Genomic DNA, 23,411 nt, shown 5'->3' on the forward strand with positions numbered 1-23,411 from the left:
TTCACTGGGTAGAAACAATGGGATATCAGCATTAATCACATCCAACAGAAAGCACTTACTGGCATCCTTCTTCCAACAAAAGAATGGGAAAAGATTTTCAGATCTTGGTCTGCTAAAGAACTTGGCACTACAAAGTATTCTGGAAGGCTGGAAAGGAAAAAAAAAAAGAGAGAGAGAGAGATCATACATGAGTCCTGTACTCAAGATAGAACAATGGACTGTGGAGAACTCATCTATAATTAAACAAATTTATTCCTACTTAATGTGTAGTTCACTTAATAGCCACGTTGGTGAGGGGCACTGATGATGCTGCACTTCTCAGTCTATAATTTGTGATGTGGTCAATTCTCACAAATTTAAAATTTACAGTATGAGAAAAATTCTTTAAAATGAAATATTTTCCAGAAGACTAATCAAACACACGCTAGACTACTAATCAAACATGCACTCTCTTGAAAGGCTATGGGTAAGAAAATGCCAGGTGAACAAAACAAACCCCATAAATCTACCAAGAAATTTTAGCTACTGTTCTCTTATTTTCATCGTCTATCCTATTCATCCCTTTAAAGCATAGTCAGACTCTAGGATACAGACCAAACAACAATTACTAGTGGGTGTGCTCACTGCATCCTCAAAAAAAAAAAAAAAGAAAAACAAACAAACAAACAAAAACCTTCCTTTTTTTCTCCATTCTGCCTGGAAGGTGGACAGAGGCAGGTTATTTAGGCCCTATAATATGCTTCTTACATGTATACCAGGACAGAATGGCCACACAGGTCAAACTCAAGAGGAAGTAGAAGATAACAGCTACATGCCCCAACATACATTTCCCCAGATCTGTACACTTAAAAGTTCCCAAAGTTCCCAGTACTGGATCAACCAGTAATAACAGGGTAGCACATGTTAAGGTAATTATGTGCATGAACCACTGAGGATATCAATGATCTTAAAACATTCCAAAACTTTCACCAGTACTAAATGATATTAGACAAATTAAAAAAAAAAAATCCTGGTCACTTATGAAGGATTCTAGTAAACTAGCTCACTATTCTAAAAAGCTGTAAGTAAAGGTGAAAAAGTAAAGATGTACATTGCTTTTCTTGTATGAACTGTATTTAGGGTATTATAGAGCTGTTGGGGAAAAAAAAGTTTGATAGAAAACCGAAAGATGACAGAATTAGAATATGACTAATATTAATCCTTAATAAAATGATGGATTAGGTAATCATCCTCACTCTTAGTGAAAACTATTTTTGCAGCTAAAACCCTAATATAAAAAAGGTAAATCTGCACTGGATGAAGCAGGCTGACAGCTCTACAGCCTACTGGTCAGTGAGCACTACAAATGCATGGGGGTGGAGAGTACACAGGCAGACACAGAAAGAGAAAGACAAAGTGAGACAGCCTGAGAGAGACAGAAACACACAGACACACCAAATGACTGGCTGGAGACTGGACTTAATATACCAGGAGGCACAGAGCACCATCTAATGAAACATTCTTGCCAACAATACTAAACCTGGATCCAATTGCACCTCTAGAGCTAATGTTTTACAGGAAATACAAGAGGTAGAGGATATCACAAGGAAAAAACAAGCAATATCTAGAATGGAAAATTCTACAGAACAAATGACCTGGCTTTGTTTGCAAATAAGTGCTAAGTATAAAGGAGGTAGGAGAAGACCATTTACATTAAAAAGGCTAAGAAATATATGAAGCAAATTCAGCATAAACTTCTTTGGACTTTGATGTGAACAAACCAACTTTAAAAGATGATTACAAAATAAAATACAAGCACTGATCAAATTATTCTTGACAATAAGGAGTAAATGTCAACTTCTTTCAAAGGATATCGGTACTACGAAATGTAAAAAAAGCCCTTATCTTTAAAATAATGTATCTGTTAAAACATTATTTAAAAATATTCTTTTAACCATAACCTGAAAGTTATCAAAGGCAGCAGAATTTTATTATTCCTCTCAGAAAAGTCACTTCTAGTTATATACAATATTGTTAAAATTGGACTTACCAAGTAGATATCATGTAACCCTCATTAATAGAACAAACTCTCCACCCAGAAGCACCAGTCCTCTTGATTTCTCTGTCCCAATCAGAGTAAGTTTCAAATAGTGGAGTTCTCTGGCCACTAGCTCCACTCCCTCCTCCTCCTCCACATCCTGAGGGTATTCCATTAATTTTGTTAGCTGCAGGAAAAGCAATATTATTAATTTTTTTAAAAATAATTTATTTTTTAGTTGTAATTTGACAGGAAACCTTTATTTTATTTATTTATTTTTATGTGGTGCTGGGGACTGAACCCATGCTAGGTGAGTGTTCTACTGCTGAGCCACAACCCCCAGCCCCAATATTATTAATTTTAACAGTTACATTTTGGCCACATTTGCTTTGCTCTTTCTGTGCCTCCTGCCACATCCATGCTCTGATGTGGTACCTCATCCCTGCTTTATCTTTCAATATTCCAAGAACAGTCTTACCTTTTCCATTTAAAATTAATTAGTCTCATTCTTATCCCAACTCTTTCCCCACTCCTTAAATGTCTTTGATTTTATTTCTACTGGCTCTATCTCCTCTGTCTTCAAACACAAACAGGTCAGCTTGTTTCCGAAACTAGTTTAATTTGATTGCACAGGTTCCACTCTAGCTACTATGCCACGTATTTTTCTTCCTTCCTTTTACTGACCACCTTCTGACATGGTGAAGAATGCCTGCTGCCCATATTTCCTCTCCATATATTTTATCCTTATATTTCAATTATCTTCCATCATTATCATTCTAGGAAAACTATTCCTGACCACCCACTGCCTGCCCATTTTTTCCTAACCCAAATCAAGGGGTAAGCCTAAGATATTTGCTTATTTTCTCCACATATTTTGCCTGAAAAAATGAACCATTATTTCTATTCTCAAGCCTTCCTAATCTTTCCTTTTTCTAATACCAACTTCTCATCTATCTACCCATTAGAAAATTCTTAGTATCCTGCATTTATTCCATTTGCCTTTGAAAAGCTCACAAAGGTGTTTATACTGCACTACAGTGCTGGTCCCATATGGAGATTTCAACTGGTGTGTATGTGGAGGCGGGGGGGTGGGGGTGGGCAGGCTTGAATTAGCAAGATGCCTTCCCTAGGAAAAGAGCACAGTCACAGCTGGGAGCACCTGCAAAGTGGCTAGATATTAAGGCAGATCAATATTAAGGCAGATCTGCTCTGGGGTGACATATGCTACAATTCTTCATGGCCCAGTGTCTTGATGCCACAGGCTGCCAACTGTGTCAAGTTGCCAGGCTGACACCCCTGATTGGATATTCTGTACTTGAATCCACCAGTGGCTTAACACAAGACATAATGCTCTGAAAAGATGCTTAGCCTCTTGCCCAGAACTTTCAATCATGCTCATTTTCCACTGGAATCAAGCAAACTTACATGGCTTCTCTTGAATTCAAAGAGCCTTATATAATGGTTTATTTACCATTATTCCCAAGTCCCATACTTCCCTGTAGACAGACAAAAAACTCTCCCACAAACATGCCTTGCCCATTCCTACTGATTATTTATTAACTCCTGGTATAAGTCAGATATTTTCTGAGAACCTATAATGTACTAAAGCCTGAGAGCAGAAAGATAAATATAAAGATAAAGATAAGTGCTTTCTACTTTGAAAGTACTAAAAAGACAATAGGGAGTTAAGTGTAATAATCACAGTGCACTGGATGTCTAAGTACAGTGAGGATACAGAAGAGGAAGCCCCACGCTTCTGAGGAAAGCTGGGCCAAGAAAGGCTTCATGACTTGACCACACTTAAATGGAGTCCTCAGGAATGAACCATAAGTCGCCAGGTGGCTGGTAAGGAGGCATGCTGGGCAGAGAAGAACATTTAAAAAGCACAGAACAATTGTAAAACATCAAGTAATTAAATTCAGCTAGAACGTAAGGGATGCAAGAGGTGATGGAAGGCAGGATAGAAGATTAGATAAGGCCTAGACTCCAGATCTGTGTTGTCTCAAAGTGTAACCACTAGCAAGCCACAAGTGTCCATTTAAATTGAAATTGAAATGAAAATGAAATAATAATTTTAAAAAGCCAGTCCTTCAGTTGCACTAACCACATTTCAAGTGCTTAAAAACATATTTGGCTAGTGGTTATCCCAGTAGACAGTGCAGGAGGGAACACTTATTTTGTTTTTGTAACAGGGATTGAACCCATGGGCGCTTAAAAACTGAGACACACTCCCAGCCGTTTTTATTGAGACAGGGTTTCTCTAAGTTGTTTAGAGCCTTGCTAAGTTGCTGAGGCTGGCTTTGAACTTACAATCCTCCTGCTTCAGCCTCTCAAGTTGCTAGGACTACAGTGTGTGCCACTGCACTTGGCTGACCATGCAAGGTTTTATTTGTCACATTAGGAATTCTGCACTTTATCGTTCATATGGCATTGGAATTAACTCAGTTGATTCTGATTTTGTCAGTGTGTTAACAATCAATGTGTTAATAAGCCTATATCATCACATTCACACTATCTCAGCATTTTCTCTGGGTAATACAACAACTAGAAATATGCTGGGTGACTTGGGAGTTGTCAGCTCTCCAGAACACAAAGTCTGCATGGACTTTTCAGGTAATTCTGAAGCTATACAGTGTTCCAGAGCACCAAAACATAGAAAGCTATTTAGAAAAATCTAAGCAATTTATCATATGACTAAAGGGGGAAAATCGATTTATTCAGTAAACCATTTGACAGAGTTTGACACATTTGTGATTTAAAAAAAAAAAGCCTTCATCAAATGAAATGAAAATTTTAAAATTTTAAATGAAAATTTTAAAATTTTAAATGAAAATTTTAAAATTTTAAATGAAAATTTTCTAGACTTGATAAAGGATATTTATCAAAAATACCTTGCAAATAGCGTTATCATTAAAACCAAAGACAAAAACAATGCCTGCTAGCATTACTGCTATTCAACATTGTACCACAGGTCCTAAACACACAATGGGATAACTATACCATCAAAAAGGAAGCGTAACAAACACACTAAAGATTTTGGAACAGGTATGTGAATTTGTGAACAGCTTGGTAGTATGCCACTAGCTAAGGGTCTAAAACTGAATAATTTTTCGTGTTTTGAGTTACAGACTTTAATAATTAAGGTGAAAATGTGCTATTATTTCTCTGGCCAAATTTAGCCACCAGATTTATCCAAGAACAGACTGATTTTGCTGAACATAAAGTGAAAGCATATATAGGATCCTGTGTTGTTTGTTATTTTAAATGTTTCTCATGTTCAAATCCTGTACATTTCTCAACAGTTGGGACTAGACCTTTATACATTCTATATTTTCTTCAATGAGAATTCACTATTGATTGGGTGGCAGATTCTCAATGTGGTTTTATAGTCTGGAAATTCTAATGCTGCCCAGAAAGCTCCCAAAGCCTAATGCCAGTGGCCTACTCCATAGGTGGGGCACCCTGAGGGGCTGGAGCATCAAACTGACAAAGTGGGTCATCTCAGGAGACCTGGCTTCTCTGACAATTACCTGACTGAAATTTTATGACACAGCTCCTCAGCAGAATAAAAGTGAAACTAGTTACTAAATGCTTCTGGCCTTGGCTATCTTCTGTGATATACTTCAGAAGTCTAATCCTAGACTGTTGAGATTATTTTAAGGAACTTCTACTTAATTGATCCTACTGACACTTAAACAGCCTAAAGCAAATATCAAGGAAAGATATTAAAAATGGTCAACATATGAAAAGAAAGCCTATAATTTTGATCATAAGGCAGAAATTAGAAGTAAAAAACAATGGTGAAGAAGATATAAAGAGAATTGTGATCATTAATAACTTCAAAATAGGTGAGTCAACAAAATGGTTCTTAACCTGCAGATTCTATGGGCCTGTGCCATAGTCAACATAGCTGTATTTCTAAAGACTCTTCCAGTGATTTTGATGCACGTGGCTAGTTAAGAACTACCAATATTCAAGTGATTAGAGCATTAATCATAATCATTTAGAGCTATACTGAGACCCTTTAGAGAACTGACAAGTGACAACTGTGAAAAATTCCTACGCTGTTTGACATGGATTGTGTACATAGTTTTCAAATAAGCACTTAAAAAATCTAATATCAAGATTTGTGCTACTTTTTAGTAATATAAAGTTAACAATGTTCACTGAAAAGTCATGTATTCTGATGTGAAGCTACATTATACTTTCAGATTACATCACACAGCATTTATAAGCATGTCTGTTATGACCTAGAGTTGCTGATGCTGAGCCTACAGACAACTTCATGAGGTTTTCAATTTTTTAGTCCAGAAGCATAATCTGACATCTTATCAATTTAATAACAAAGATGAATCTGTACTTTTGACATTATTTGTCCAATAATAATCTGAGGAACACAGAATCCTCATAGTTTCTTTGAAGTTAAAAGAGAAAAACAGAACTATTATTGTTTGTGAGAAATGTCTGGAAACCTGTAGGAGCAACACATCTTCCTGTACAGAACTGGTTTTTACTAATGTGATACTGGGTCTGAAAGAATACCTCAGAATGCTTAAGGCCAGCTAAGGGATTCTTTTCCTAGATAACTGCAGGGGACATCTTCCAACTCTGAATCTTAATTGTGCAAACAGCTTTATCACCTACCTGCCTGCAAAAAGGACTTCTTTAATCCAGCCAATGAATCAAGGTGCCATCCAGAAGTTCAAGAGTGGATTATTGGGCATCTTTCACTCTCAAATTAATGAATTCTGACTGTAGTGTGTGGAAATTTCAGCTTCTTTTGATCTTAAAGATGCAGTTTATGCTTCTGTAATAGCATGGAAGGATATTAACAGATGGTACCCTACGAAGATACTGAACAAAACTTTGGCCAGTGTTATGTTTGTGAAGTACTTGCTGAAGAAGAAGGAATCTGAAGGATGTAATAACAAAAAGTGTTCCTGAATATTTTATGTATTAATCATCAAATTTTATCAAGTTATATAAAGAAATGAGAAGAACTGATTGGCAGAAAATCTAGCAATAAAAGAGTTATGAATCAATAAACTATTTAAAGTATAATAAACCAGAGATGCCCACAAGGAATGAACAAAGGAAAATGTGAAAAGTAGTAAGGCAGGCATCAGGTTTCCAACTGTATAATAAAGCTGACTGTATTTACTGAGCCCAAGTAATTATATTCTTGCAGAAATCACGGATCTGTACATGAAACTAAATCACTGCTGTCAGAGAAAAGTAGCATGAAGAACCGGGCTATATTAAAAACAAACTGAACTAGGAAATTGAAGACTATCTCCTACAACCCTGTACCTCTTGAAACTTTCATTTCAGCTACTCTCTTGCAACTCTATATGAGGATCTAATTGAAGATAACCTTGATGATCACCATTCTGTAGCCTGATGATGATCCAAAGAAACAGTTACATGACTAATGGTACAGGCTCTATACTGCTTTATTTTTAGGCAATAAGTGAATTTACTTTTTATTAATACAAACTTAAAAAAAAACTATGTTGCTCAAGCCTAAGCTATAATTAATATACATTTTAATAAGAAAAGTTAAATATTTTTGTTATTCAATTTCTATACAGTCTAGGATAAAAGCTGTTCTGTGCACATTATTTTCATACATCATCTCTAGTGTTGATTAGTATCTTTTAAAGTAATGAAAGTATAGTTATACCATATGCATTTGTGGACACTGTATACTTATACTACATTTTAATGCATTTACAATATAGTGATACTGGAATACTTTAATTATACAGGTTATTTCAATTATATATTTTAATGTAATACATATATAATTCCAGTACAATTAATAATCTGTTAGCCCCAGGCTATGCTGGCGTGAATGGATCCTTCACTATAAATACACAATTGGTTTATTTTTCTTCCTTAGACAGTGAGAGAACACATGATTCAGTCAGCAAGTCAATGTGCAAGTTGCTAATAAACAAGGGGGCTAATAGGAAACATGGACTCTTTTCTCTATCCTTTTATGAATTTTAAAACATGGTTGATTAAAAATTACATGGCATATAAACAGGATGTACAGAATTACATGATCATCTAGAACTTTCCTTGGTGATATCATGGCTGACACAAAAATATGGACAAAACTATTTTACTGTCACAAAACTGCCTAGAAGCTACCTGTATTTTTAGCAAAATGCTCATTTTACTCTCTGCAATTTTATTCATAAATATAAAATCAGTATTTTGACAATCTTAATGAACTCCCCTTCAAAACTTCAAAAGTTTTGAAGCATTTCAAGTTTTGCATAAAATCACACATTGCCAGAAGAGTTTATATGCTTTCAACTCTTTTTAAAGTTAAGGTTACTTTGACTCAAACTACCAATTAAAAAGGGTAGAGGATATATTCTTCACTGTAAAATATAAGCCAGTGACTGAAGGTAAAATATATGACTTTTATGAGCCCATATTTTCAGCGGTTTACAAGTTTTTCCAGGTTTTTTTCAAGGAAAAAAATATGGCAAATGTTGGCTTTTGCAGTATATAGTGCTTACTTTTCTAACAATTATGAAGCTAATAATTCTACAGTTGTTAAAGCCCATGTTCATGGAGGCTTCTGATAAACATAAGAATAAAATTTACACATGTAATGTTAGTCACAAATTTAATATTTTCATATTTACCTGAATTGTGGTATTTTTTCCCAACATATTCAAATGCAAAGAGTAGCTGGAGGTCTGTTGGCTGGGAATAATGAGCTATTGCAAGGCATACCTAGGAAAAATTCTACATTTAGAATTTGATTTTAACACACTTAGTTAAATGAAATGTACAATAAGGCCTTGGTCACTGGGAGCAACATCCTGGGGCAATGATTACAGTACTATTTACATGCTTTCTGTTGACCTAGAACGTGAAGGGGCTCCTGAAGGCCAGATATCTCATTCATTGTTGTGCTCCCAAGACATCTTTAGTTGGTCCATGATAAGTATTCAGTATGTATATGCTAAGTTGAAATTTAATTGTAAAACAATTTTATTCTAATAAATGAAACTTGAATGCAAAAGAAGCATTTTCCAAAAAGTAATGACAACATATTCACTTCAAAAAAAAAAAATCTTGGTGGACCTTTAGGCTTAATATAAGGCATGAAATTTTAATGTTTACATCTCATGTATTGAAACAAGATTTAAATTTAATAAAGAAGCCACAATCAAAAAATAGTTAAGACCAACAAGAAACTAAGAAAAAAAAAAAAAAAACAGGTGGCACAGAGAAATATATATATATATTTAAAAAAAAAACAAGTTTACATAAAATGGATTGAGACTGTGCTCTGTGTTGGAGAAAATGTCAGTTTTCTAGTTAAACAGATCAGGGCTTAAGTTCTAGTTCTAATCAAGTCCTTGCTGCACAATCCATGTGCAGTCAATTCCTGTCTCCCAGCTTGTTTGATCATCTGTGAAATGAAGATACTACGTAGGCTGTTACAAGTATTAACAATCTTAATGCATGCTTGGCCTTCAGAGGAACTCTGAATGTGGAAATATGATTGTTATTCTCAACTGCAACTGGTTAGAATGAAGAACGATTGTCTGTATGTATAAAACCTACTAGATTGTGGGAGAAATGTCTTCAAATGAACAAAGAAGGAAGAAGAAATTAAGACACATGCAAAGCAAGAAATGCAGAAGACCTTATTTAAAAAAATTAAGTTAGAAGGTAAAGCACTAATCAAGAATGATATACTTTCAACAGTGAGCAAGCAAGAAAATTTGAGTTGTTAGTTCATGTCTAATCAGTGGTGTCTAGAGTAAAGGAAGGCAAATTCCATTAACCTGTAAGTAGGTGTCAGCCTGTTGTTTAAACTACATTTTTAAATCTTATAAAGAATGAGCATATCCTATCTTACTAAATTGAAATATACAACCAAGGGGTCAGAATTTATCATGAGTTTTGAGCAAAAAGAAAAAAGGCAACTTCCTTAAACTGACTTATTTCACATTTCAATGCTTATTTAGAGAGCCTTCTGTGAGAATCCCACTTAAGAAAATTTAGGAGATGGGTATATACATTCTCATCCTTAATCTGTTCAATAGTCTTCCTTTAAGTACTTCTAAAAGCAAAACTACTAAAATCTGTACCTTGATAAGATCCTCATTACTTCCTATTCCTTTGGCCAGATACATAGTTTATAAGCTTTGTTGCATTTTTCACTAGAAATTTTCATGTTTGTCCCTTTTGCTACACTGCCAGAGCCACATCGTTAAGCCATACTCACTTTATGGCACCTCGGTGGGCTTTTCTACATTCTAGAAATCCCCAAGACTTAAGAATTCTCTTCTATAGATATAATTTTGGCTAATAATTGTTATCTGCTGTGATTCCCAGGTACTTGCATAATAAATTAAATCTCTAATTCTTGTTCCATCACAAAACTGGCTCTCCTCACCAAATAGCTCTTAACTTCCCAAAGTTCCCTCAGTAGTCTGTGGTCAGAGAAAATGTTTTGTACACATTCTGACTGACTTGGCTCCAGGCATCTCCTGTCATGCTCATTGCTTGGAAAATCCTTCTCCCCCTCTCAATCAACCATGCTTTCTTGGAAATTGTCATGTCTGTTGAACACTACTTTCTTCCCAAGCCTTGCTAGACTGAGCCAATGTCAGAGTATTAATTCCAGAAACCCCTGCTGTCTCCAAGCAATGACAATTCCAATATAAAGTACCTCTTTAGTGCTTATATAGCTGTTCATTCAAGGTATACACATAATTTTCATGAGTATGGATAAAAAGTAGCACGTAGCTGGTCCTTGATCATATTTTTATCATTAAGTTCAATTCCTTCAGGGTAGATGCTACATTTCACATTCATTCAACAAATATTTATTGAGCATCTACCATATTCTAAGTCCTAGGGATGCAGTGAACAAAACAGATACAACCTACGTCATCATTAAACTAACAGAAGACAGACACTAAACAAGATCAACAAGAACACAAAAATGGAAAGTTAGATAATTATAAATGCTAAAGAAGCAGGGAAGAGAACTATGAAGTTTTATAGTGAAGAGAAAAGGGAAGCATGTTAAAAATTTAGAGAAGACCAAGAAGACCTCTCTACACAAACTCAGTAAAGATCTGAAGACTTCCACATTTTGTAGCATCACTTTAGTAGCTTTCTGAAGGTGTACTGCATCAAATAGTGGGAAAAATACTAGTCGACAAAATTAGTCACTAACATTAATGCATATGCTCCTGACCACTAATACTAGCATATTTCCATCTCTCAGACAATTAAAAAGCAGTCACAAGCCCTGTTTATGCAAAAGAGATTCACAGATCATTGATAATGCAACATGTCTTTTTGCGGCTATGAGGCAAAAAAGAAAAAAAGCCTATCTGCAAAGCAAACCCCAAACAGTCTATTTCTCTCCTTAAAAATAATAGTATAACATTAAATTAGGAAAAAAATGAGTATGTCCAATAGTATCTACATTTAAAGAAGACTATAAAAATTATTGTGAAACTGAAACTCAAGTTTAATGACTTCCACAGTGGTTCATTTTCTTGTACTACGGGCAGGGGGTAATTAAGTCTGTTGTTCAGTAATATAATTACAAGTGAGCATAACTTATTTTCCCATAACCTAAGTAAAAGGCATCCTAGGTACATACAAAGGCACATACAAACTTGTGTGTCTAGATGACATTCACGCTGTTACTGTTGAACACTCTGAGAAAGAAAGCCAGATATCCTTTCTTTTGTACTTTTTCATAATACTATTTTAAAAGTCTATGTCTAAATTCCTAGCTTCCATTTCTTCAGTTCCTGAAAGACTTTTTAAAAGTAGGTCTCATTTCCACACAAAATTATTCTTATTTTGCAAGTATTCCCTAGGCAATTAAAAATTTTAGAGAAACTCCAGCACTATAGCTGATGATTTCTCTTCTAAGACCAGCTAGGAGCACAGCACTGAGAAGCTCAAATCCAGGAGACACTTAAATTTCTAGTTCCACCACATTTATTACCAAAACTTGTTTCCTGTATTTCTGTGGTCTGAAAGCCAACAAGGAGTATCTGATTCCTTGGTAAAAATGATAGTCCAGGAAAAGGCCAACCTGTTATTTAATTAGATTAACTGAATCCACTTCTAGAAAGCATGCTTGAACAAGTGGTTCACAATTAACTAAATTAAGAATAAATTAGAGACAAAAGGTATATCTTTAGCTTAACATCCATCCATCTATATTTTTTAAATAATAAATTGTTTAAAATAATCCTTTTTCCTCCTTGTTTTAAGTAAAGAATTCTTCAAAAGGAAATGGGTAGCTCAAAGTTGCTATGAGATTAGATGTCCAATTTCCTATCATCACATTCCTTCTTCCTTCATATAAACCTTTCCCAAATATCATTATTTTCCCATAACAGTCCAAGGACAATGAGGATGAATGATAATGGATGCAGCTGCACAAAGTGATCTAATTTAGTCATAACACATTGCAAGAAAACCAACTAGACAGGTTTTAGAGCAACATTTAATAAAATATGAATCAATTTAGTATTCTGAGACTTCATATTCCAAAAAAGAATTTAAATGCTTTTGATATTTCAAAACAAATTGATAGTTCACCCAGAGAACTCCAAGCATACATTTGATAATTTTTAAACAACTTATAAAACAATTTTCCCGAGAAAATTTAGCATTCAAAAGCTTCCAAAGGTAAAAATGAGCCATAACTTCTGAATTATAACCTAATTTTAGATAAAAAAATTTTAATTGAAATAAGAGTATGCCAGAATTTTTTTTTTTTTTAACTCACAAAGCCATTAAGCTTTGGTAACCGCACATGATTTCAATTCTGTGTTTGAAAATGTAAGAATCAGAGAAAAAATTCCCTACATACATTTTTACTTTCCCTCATGGCTGTATAAAATACAAAGAGTACTTCCTTCAGGCCTGAGGTAACATGCTTTTTATATTTTAAGACAACAGGTTGGGGCTGGGGATGTGGCTCAAGCAGTAGCACGCTCGCCTGGCATGCGTGCGGCCCGGGTTCGATCCTCAGCACCACATACACAAAGATGTTGTGTCCGCTGAAAACTAAAAAATAAATATTAAAAAATTCTCTCTCTCTCTCTCTCACTCTCTTAAAAAAAAAAGACAATAGGCAAAGAATTTTTGTCAGAAACTTGTTCTTGGGAAAGGGAACTAGCTTGTCCTATGTGGGTGTGTCAATGAAGACTTCATCATTCACCAGCTGTGTAACAATCAAGGGAGATCCTGAATTTACAGAGAGCACTTAACTATGTTTTGTTCACTTGGCAACTAATCATTTGTGGGAGGACATCTTTTGTGCTACCACTTTGCACTGTTATTTAATATTCATTTGTTTCTGCTTTACTTTCTCAACTAGACTGAAACCCTTCAGGGAAAGAAACTGCATCTTACACCTTTCTTTCTAACTTGCAAATTTTAGGACATTGCTTCACCTGTCAAAAAGACCTAAGTCTCAAGATCTAAGTCAAATAATTATGATTTCCATTTACTAAAATACTGTCCTCTAAAATATACCATAGGAGTGGGAGAGTTTTAATTGGTAGGAGTATTGGCCCAAATATATCAATTTTTCATTTTAAAAATTTTATCCTAACTTGATCTCACAAGTTCTGTGTGGTCCCTATTCTTAAGATGCTACATTTTTTTTTTCCTTTGGGGGTATGGGGGAGTGTTGGTACTAGGATTTGAACTCAGGGGTGTTTAACCATGGAGTCACATCCCTAGCCCTTTTTATTTTGAGACAAGATCTCACTAAGTTACCTAGGGCCTCACTAAATTGTTGAGTCTGGCTTTGACCTTGTGATCCTCCTGCCTCAGGCTCTTGAGTCACTAGGATTACAGCTGTGGGCTACTATGCCTGGCGAGATACTATATATCTTAAAGTTAACATTTTCATAAAAGGGTTCCTGCTGCTTTAGTTAATGAAATATAAATATAAATTTAAGTCTGAGAAAGTAACTTGGCTAGACATTTTATGTATAGTGTACTATCTAATCAATTCTAAAGCTTTTCTATATAAGAATAGGCATCTCAAATTGGAAACACCACAATCACATGTAACAGAATCAAATGGCTGAATGTGACCTTAAAAGTTATCAAGTAAAATTTTCAAAAATACAGCATTCTGAGAAACAGCTATACAGATTTGGTTTGAAAACTTTTAGCCACAGACTTGCTATCACTCTGCTGGACAGCCCCAGTGATCATGCATTTTCACATATTCACCTCATGTTTGTCTTCCTGTGAAGAAATTGTTGGTTCTAATTCTAAAAACAGATCAACTACCTCATAACCATTGTATATGAAGATACCTGCTTCAAGATCTTTTTGACAGCCTCATTTGATATCAACAGAAACTTTACTGCAGTGAGTCTACTGACCATGAAAAACTAATGTGCTCTTGCTGGCCCAAAGACTGCTTCTACTCTAAGAGAAGGCAAAGTCCTAGTCCATTAAGACACTGTTGTTCTAGTCTGGTACATGGGAGCACACTTTTCTCTGGAAATTCTGTTACTATTTTCTGCATTTGCTACATCAGACTGGAACAGAGAGGCATTAGTTCTGTCATCCTCATTCCTTTGGAAAACAAAAACATGGAATCAAGAAGTGAAGACTTTTGCTCTTGAATTTTACTCCACAAGTAGGCAATAAACATTCCTTGGAAGGCAGGGAAGAAAAAAGCCAATTAAAAAGTTCATAATTTTGAGTTGTCCCTGTCAAGTATCACTCAAATTAATCCATTAATATTTTCTTTAAACCACTAATAATTATTAGCCGTCTTCTTAAACTAAACATCACTATTCCTTATGTAACCTAAATCTAGCTTTCAGTTTGTTGGTAAGGTTCTGTGGTGCTATATTAAAAGTCTTACCAAACCTCAATTACAGTATATTCTCCAACTTTTCAAACTTATTAACAAAAAAAAAAAAAAAAAGAAGAAAGAAACAGACAAACTAGCTAGCAATGGTTATAATGGAAAAGACATGCTAATTTCCATGACAATCTTTAATATTTTAGGAACTGATAAAAAAGTATATAGAGTACTTTAGAGTAGACATAAACTAATACACGGAAGTAGTTCAATTAATATTCTTGGCTTTGACTTTACTTAATGAGGTATTCAATAACTTCCCCTAAAAACAATCTGAACAATTGAAAGTGAAAACTTCTACACAGAACTGAAATTAGTAAATGTAGCACAGAATCCAAAGTTCATAAAACTTAACAGTATTACCTTTTTGGCACTTTCAGGACCTGATTCATCAAAGCGAAATCTGACAATTCTGAAATCTTTACAATAAATAATTAACTCCGTTGGATTAAATTTCAATTTCTGGTTGGGGCCTAGGACTTTCTGCTTCCTCTTATGGTCATTTACTAAAAAAGAGGAAAAAAGAAAATGTAATGTTATTACTTACACTTTCATATACTTCAGTAAAATTCTTAGGGAAAATCATTTCAAGGTCCCCCATCACCTGAGAACTACTTCTCCAAAATCTTCATATTTGTCTATAATCTCTAGAATTTTTGTGGGGGGAGGGGACAGTTTTAACTCTGCTTTTAGAAGATAAACAATTCTTTGCACAAAACCACCACCATCTAGATACATTTAGTGGTTAAAATTTTTATTAAAAAGAGGATAAAATTTAGAAACTATAAAAAACTATATCTCGATTTTAAAATAGTTCTATATCCCCATATTAAAATAATTTCTTGACTTCTTTCTCTTTTTTCTACTTCCAGGAACTCAAAGAGAGAGAGAAAGAGAAAAAAAAAGGTAAAACTAAACCTAAACCTACAGAAATAAAATTTCAACTCAAGTATTTCAAGGAATACACCAGAATGGAATCAACTTTTAGAGACCAATTACATTTTTTTTTTTTAAATGTAGGGTCTTGCTATACTCTTAGGCTGTCCCCTGCAACTCCGAGACATCCCATAAGCTCTGCACCACCACACTCAGCTTCAATTTTGAGAGGGAATACATGCAGAATACTACATACCTGTGACAATTTGTTCAATACATGTTAAAGGGACATCATGTTCTCCAAGAAGAAGGTTTCTGTAATGGAATTTCTGAAATAAAAAATCATCTTCACATTAATTCTTTCCTTAATCTCACAGCAGTAATATAAGCATTACTTTTAAATGTGATGGGAAAGTGTGACTACTACCTCTAAAATACACAAAAAACTTCTGCATACATAGCCAGGACCATTCTAAGTATACAGTATCTTAGGACACACTTTGGTAGCACAGAGAAAGAAATGTATGTTGTATTCATGTTCTCTCCATCTTTCTCCCACACTTTAACAATGGAAATGAAGTTGAAAAGTACACCATAATACCACGTTAATATCCAAGAAATGTAATATGATCAATTACTTCACAGGCAAACATTTGCATGTCTGGTGCTAGATAAACTATTCACAAAGTAAGGAAGATGAAGGACTGCTATGTCATCAGATTTTAATGGGTAAAATACTTGATTTTCACAGTGAATATTTTAGAGGAAAAGTAACTATTTTTTAGAATAGAAAGTCTACTAGAAATAAAAATCTTTAAAAAAAGCTTTTGGCAAACTAGAGCTCACTGTTTTTACCTGCTAACAATTTGTTTCCATTTCAAACTAAAGACATAGCTGACACAATTAACCTACTGTTGGTATAGCATTGGTTTATTTTTCCTATTATTGTTACTAGATTTGAGCTATTCAAGGTATATGCTTCTCATTGACAGTGAAGTCTGGGGCCAGAGATCATTTAATGAAGCTAAAAACAAAGGGGAAAACCCAAGTGCACATCAAAATAAGCTAGTATCCATATCTACTAGATATTTCTAAAAACCTCAAACATCAATCATTGCTATAAGATCTTAAAGGCAAAAATGTGTAACACTTTGCAAAGCAAAATACAACTGAGCTAAGAGAAAAGACTAGGACTTTTAATTTAATCAAATAAATGCTTGACTTTAAAAAAATTAAAATTATGTAGAATTATTACTTTGCAGTAAGAATATAAAATGGCCAAAGGGTTATTAAAGAATCATTTTATCAACTTTTTTTCACTCTTACTGTATACTAGAAACTAGAATTTGACATTTTGGGGAAAGGATTACTTGTTTAAAAAATATGAAATCAGTAAAATGCTCAGCATTTACAAGATTATTTACTAAATAAATGAGTTTTTTTCTTCATGACTAGTTTAAAAGAGTATCTTTACTGTCATAAGTAAGTTAAAAGATTTGGAAGGGAGGAAATAACTCCCTTATTGAAAAGTATATATAACCAATGATCACAGAGGATAAACAAAACAAGGTAACTTAAAATCATCTAATTCTGTTCCTCAAGCAAATCCCAAAAGTCTGCTTACCTTTTTTTGAATTTTAATAGAATATATTCCCAACATTATGATAATCATTTATCAATAAATTTATTATATTTTTTTATACCTGTGATTTATATAACAAATATGTTCTGCTTAGAGGTGAATCCTTAACACAGTGAAATAGTATACAAATAAAACACACCTGTAATGGCATTGGGTCATCCGTAATAAAGGAGATTTTGAAGTTACTGCACACCAGCTTTCCCCACAAATCATACTGACTTGTGTCTGTTGCAATGCATTTTCTCACAAAATTTACTTCATTTACAACAATTTCTCCTTAAAAATAACAACAAAAAATAATTGGACTGAGTTACGATTACACCATAAAATGTCAACAATCATTGGATGACCTAGAAGGAAAATTTCCTGATTTAATGATGACAGGAAGAAGAACATTCACAAATTGCTTACTAGGTGCTAAACACTGTGCTTTTGTATCTTCACAACAGAAACAGTAACAAGGCATCACTCTCCATTTGTAAGGTACAGAAACTGAGGCAAAAAGAGTTTTGGGGTCTGAACTGATTGAACTAGAAGGGTTATTCTACATCTGCACTCCTTACTTCTGCTATATTACCTCTCATTATTTATTTGTTCAAAGGAGAAGAAATAAGCTAAACCCTCTCCTTTGGAGTATTGAAAAAATATTTGTGTTTTATTAACATGTGACTTGATTTCTTAAGTCATATTTTTTATCCCTTTTAGGTTTTTTTTTTCTTTTCCAGTATTGGGGATTGAACCCAAGGGTGCTTTACCACTGAACTACACCTCTAGCCCTTTATATTTTTAGTTTTGAGACAAGTTCTCACTAGTTGCCCAGGATGGCTCCAAACTTGTGATTCTCCTGCCTCAGCTTCCCAAAATGCAGGAAATAGAGTCATGTGCCACTGGGCCTGGCTTTTGATCCCTTTTATAAAGAATGAGGAATAGCATTTAGCTTTATTTGTTTAAAAATCTATAAAGTCAAATTTATAATTTATTTTCCTTAATCAAATTATAACTTAGTAGATAAAATTTTAAAATATAGCTTAAATTAAAAGGAAAGATTAAAGAGATAAATAGAAGAAACCAAAAGTTAAAATTTGCTCTTGAAAAGAATAATTTTCTATAATTTATTTAAAGCTTAATTATCATTAAATCTTAATTTTAAGATATAAAATTTAATTAGATCAAACAACATTTCTAAGCCATCAGTCTTCATGGTCAACAATAGAAAAGTTAGGGTGCTGATCTACTTTGCCTATTTCTATCATTATAAAAACCCTTAATAGTGATAGACAAGGACCTGTTATTGACAATCCCTACCTACCAATTCATGAATAATGAAAAAAATCTCAAAACAACCCTCCTACAAAAATGTTACAATAAATCTGAGTTAGAAAATAATTTTATTCAAAGTTCTTAAAAATTCACAAGGTTAGTTTTAAGCACAGCTTCCTGACACTTACTTGAAAATTTAATTCCAACATGCTCATGTCAAATTCCTGGCTCAAACCACTTACGTAAATTTCCATTCTGAACACAAGCCTCCTTCAAGTGGTTGAAGGCCCTGTGTGCCTGGCCAGGCTCAGCTCTCTTCCTCACCCTCATTGCTCTAACCACAGCAGCTATCTATGAAGCCCTCATAAGTACCACAGGGCTTCCATCCCCCGGGTCTTTAAACATGATTCCATTTTTGGAATATTCTTTCTTTTAGCTTAATCACTATCTCAGAAATGCCTTAAAAATATGCCTGCCTAGATTAAGTGCTTCCTATCACAGCATCATATACTTGTAATACTCATCACAGTTATAATTGTATATACATATATACTTAAACTAATACCTACTTCACACTCAGGATTATATGCCCGTGACAATATATTTTTTAAAAAAAGGACTAATTTTTATTCAAAGCTGAAACTTTAGTACACAGAACAATATCTATCACATAGTAAGTGCCTATTAAGCAAGTGCTGAATAAATGAATAAAATCACTTTAGTACCCTGGTTCACCACACAACCACCACTAGTTGGACAGAAGCTGTTCTAAACAGAACAAAAACCAGTAATTCAATAGGGCTGAGTAGCCAAGCAGGGAGGAAGATAAGCACTGTTTTAAGTAAACTTATATGAAGATAGAGGGGGAAAAAATCACAGAACTGCCACTGCTTGCCTACACATGCATAGAAAGCAATAAAAATCTAGAAAAGGGAGATTCTCAGAATTTTTCTTAATTAAACAGCTTGTAAGGTAAGGAAGGCAGATGTTTTCTTTAATACACAGGTAAGGGACCTGGGCCCAAAGAGGTTAAACCACTTTCCTAAGATCTTAAAAACAGTAAGAAGTAAACTTGAAACTTAGTGTTCTGACTCCAAATTCGACATAGTTGTCCCGTGGTGTCTATGGAGGATTGATTCCTGTACCCTGCAGACACCCAAATCTGTAGATGTTCACGTCCTTATATAAAATGGTTAGTATTTGCAAATAACTTATACACATTGTTTATATAATATCTAGCTTAGAATACTTAATATAACATAAAGGCTATGTAAATACAGTATTGTATTATACAGTATTGTATAGGGAACAATGACAAAAAGTCTGTACATGTTCAGTACAGGGGCAATTTTCAGAATATTGTTGATTGGTAGTTGCTTGGATCCACAAATTGTAACCCACAGATTTAGAGGGCTATCTGTACTTGTTTCCCTACACTTGCATAAAATTAAATGTGCTGTAATGAAATAGAACAAGTACCAAAACTGAATTAAAGATTCAAGATAGCAGGCATGGCGCGAATACCTATATAATTCCAGCAGCTCAGGAGGCTGAGGCAGGAGGATCACTTGCAGCTTTGAAACCAGTCTCAGCAACTTAGCAAAGTTATAAGCAACTTAGACTCTGTCTCAAAATAAAAAGTTAAAAAACGGGCTGAGGATGTGGCCCAGTGGTTAAGCACCCTGGGTTTCAATCCCTATTATTAAAAAAAAAAAAAAAAAAAGAGGGGCTGGGGTTGGGGCTCTCAGCAGTAGAGTGCTCACTTAGCATATGTGAGGTGCTGGATTCAAGCCTCAGTACTACATAAAAGTAAATAAATAAAATAAAGATATTGTGTCCAACTCAACTAAAAAAAATTTTTTTTAAAAAGACATGAAACTCATTAATTCAAATACATAAAATTCAAATCTTCTAGTTTCTTGAACACAAAGCTTATCAACTCCCTTATCAAAATCTGGATTATTGAATATTCAACCCTTTCCCTCCAATTTTAGCTACTATTTATAAGAGGCCCTCAACTTAAACAACTAAACTAATTATTCCCAGTTCAGACATAGGACATATTCCTTTAACAATGACTTCCCAATACAAAACTACAGACTTACAAAGTATGACCTATATTGCCTTATACTGTGTCACCTTTCTTACCTAGTCAACTAATCCAGAAAAAGACTTGCAAAATATTGTTTCAAAAATTCATTCAGTTATAACATTTATGATTCATACCTAATTTTCGCATATACATACCATAGGATTTCAGGCTCCTGAGATGGGGAGCAAAGGAAATAATGGGAATAAAGGGATGGCGTGCTCTCAGGATAGAACATGGTAGCCACACTAGCATCATCTGCCAACTTCATTTAAGAGGTAAACATCTGGGCAGACATTCTTCTCTAGAAACCTGACTCTTTTACCAATGCACAAGTGAAATGTCAGCCTTGTGAAGGTGGTGAGGATGAGTCCAATAAAAGGAGAATGCATTTAATAGGTCCTGGGGATGGTAAATCATGCTCCATGGGATAAAAACAAACCGCTGTTTCTATAAATTAAATTATTACTGATACAGCCACCCTCATTTACTATATGACACTTTACAGAAAATATTTTCTATAGAGATGGACATTTAAGTGAGAATTCTTATAATTATGTGAAACAAGGCTTAGGAAATGCTATTAGGCACTTCCTGTTTAAGGCAGGTTCTCTCCACCTGCAACACTTAGAATGCTTTCAAGTTCAACTTAGAACCAGGATGAGAACAGAAAAATCTTCTTTTAGGAATGTGTCCACCAGAGGCAGTTCAAAAGACTCCATTCTTACCAATGAGTTGTGGCACTCAGCAGAACGTGTTTTCTGCTCACACAAGCTATCTGCTCATAATGTTAAAAAATAGAGGAATAGGAGCTGTCATAAGCTACTACCCTGTACTATAATACTGTGGGCCAGAAAACTAGCAAAGAAAGACAGGATACAAAAGGGCCTCTTCTTAGGCAGGATGTGTGAAGAATACTGAGATTATTCTTATTCACATTTTAATTAGTGGCTATAATGGTTTCGATATGTTTAGAAGTGAAATGATTAGGTTATGACTACCCAAGTTTAGAAGTGAAATGATTAGGTTATGACTACCCAAAATCTCATATGTGAGACAGTGCAAGAAAGTTTAGAAGTGAAATGATTAGGTTATGACTACCTTAACCCAATCATTGAATTAATTCCCTTTCAGGTATTAACCGAGTGGTAACTGAAGGCAGGTATGGCTGGAAGAGGTAGGTCAGGGGGCGTGCCTTTGGGTTATATATTTTGTATCTAGTGAGTGGAGTCTGTGTTTCTGCTTCCTGTTATCCAGCTCCACCACACATTTCTACCATGATGTTCTGCCTAATCTCAGGACCTGAGGAATGCAGTCAGCTCTCTATGGACTGATATCTCTGAAACTGTGAGCTCCCAAATAAACTTTTCCTCCTCTAATTGTTCTTGTGAGGTCTTTTTTGTCATGGCAGTGAAAAAGATGACCAAAATGGCGACCTTGAAAAGGAAATTCATAACAAAAGCTTTAAAACTCCAGGGGACGTGAAGTTTTCATGGAGGCTGTACTCCTGCACTTTATCTGTGGTAACGGGGGACATGCTAGGGGTGGGTTGCACTCTACTCATTTCTTGAGCTTCCTGCTCAGTGCCATTAGCCAAAGTGGGACTGTTCATACCATCAGGCACTTCCCAGCATGTCACTATGGGAACTCACAGGGAGACCTCAGGGAAGATAAAGGAAGCAGGAAATTAGCTTCAGTGTGGAGTAATCAAAAAGCATCATAAAACACTTTATAGATTAGAAGATGAACCAAGAGTTTCTACCATGGTTGGGAAGGAATCAAAAAAAAATATCAAAGTTTATTTTTTCAAGACCCTTCCATCTGTAAAGAAATATAAAAAAGGAAAATACAAAGGTAACATCTCCAAATGGTTTAGCTAGGAAAGTTTTTAACTCCCTGAGGTCCAAAAAAATCATGTCATATTATCTTTTATAACACTTTACACAATTAGGAAGTCAATCTATATGTCACAAATAGAAATAAATTTTTCATAAATTTTAGTTTGGAAAACAGTTAAAGACAAAGTATCATTGTCCATAGTGTCTAATTAACCTGTGGAATGCATATAGGCCAAAAGCATAAATCAACTCATGGATTTAAACGGGATGAGTAACTATTCTACTCAAAAATGCAGAAAGGGATGGCTGGGGATATAGCTCAGTTGGTAGAATGCTTGCCTTGCGTGCACAAGGCCATGAGTTCAATCCCCAGTAACACACACACACACACACACACATACACACACCCCCCCCCAAAAAAAAAAAAAGCAGAAAGGTACAAAATATTAAAACTAAAAAAGGAAAGTAAAAATCTCCTCCTTAAAAAAAAAGAAAAAAAGCATTACATAAAACATCCACAAAAGAGTCCTTTTGCTTCTAAGGTATTCACAATTCAACTTCAGAAATAAGATTTATGGTAAGGCAAAAATCAAGAACAGTATATAAATGGTCCAAAGAGTGAAAATGTAAAAGATAAACAAGAATCTATACAACAATGGCTATTTTCATTTTCCAGATGGCCCATGCTCTTCTGATCTGACTACAAAAGGCTCTGACAATCAGCGTATTCATTATCAATCTAATAGTTCATCTCAATAATGAAAGTCCTGTTAGCATTG

The 23,411-nt window shown here is 34.6% G+C and overlaps 1 protein-coding gene across 2 annotated transcripts in view; it reads right to left on the reverse strand.

The window, feature by feature from the left end:
• Mtmr10 (myotubularin related protein 10) overlaps nucleotides 1–23,411 on the reverse strand; it is a 51,954-nt gene that overhangs the window by 22,543 nt on the left and 6,000 nt on the right. For both annotated transcript variants that reach the window (XM_076851434.2, XM_076851435.2), the window contains 6 exons: nucleotides 17,585–17,721; nucleotides 16,060–16,132; nucleotides 15,291–15,433; nucleotides 8,680–8,770; nucleotides 2,030–2,204; nucleotides 60–147 (listed from right to left, as the gene is read on the reverse strand). In XM_076851434.2, the coding sequence (XP_076707549.2) occupies nucleotides 60–147; nucleotides 2,030–2,204; nucleotides 8,680–8,770; nucleotides 15,291–15,433; nucleotides 16,060–16,132; nucleotides 17,585–17,721 (707 nt within the window). The remainder of the gene's footprint in view (nucleotides 1–59; nucleotides 148–2,029; nucleotides 2,205–8,679; nucleotides 8,771–15,290; nucleotides 15,434–16,059; nucleotides 16,133–17,584; nucleotides 17,722–23,411) is intronic.

The sequence above is a fragment of the Callospermophilus lateralis genome, chromosome 3 (genome assembly GCF_048772815.1).
Source record: "Callospermophilus lateralis isolate mCalLat2 chromosome 3, mCalLat2.hap1, whole genome shotgun sequence".
Taxonomy (NCBI): Eukaryota; Metazoa; Chordata; class Mammalia; order Rodentia; family Sciuridae; genus Callospermophilus; species Callospermophilus lateralis.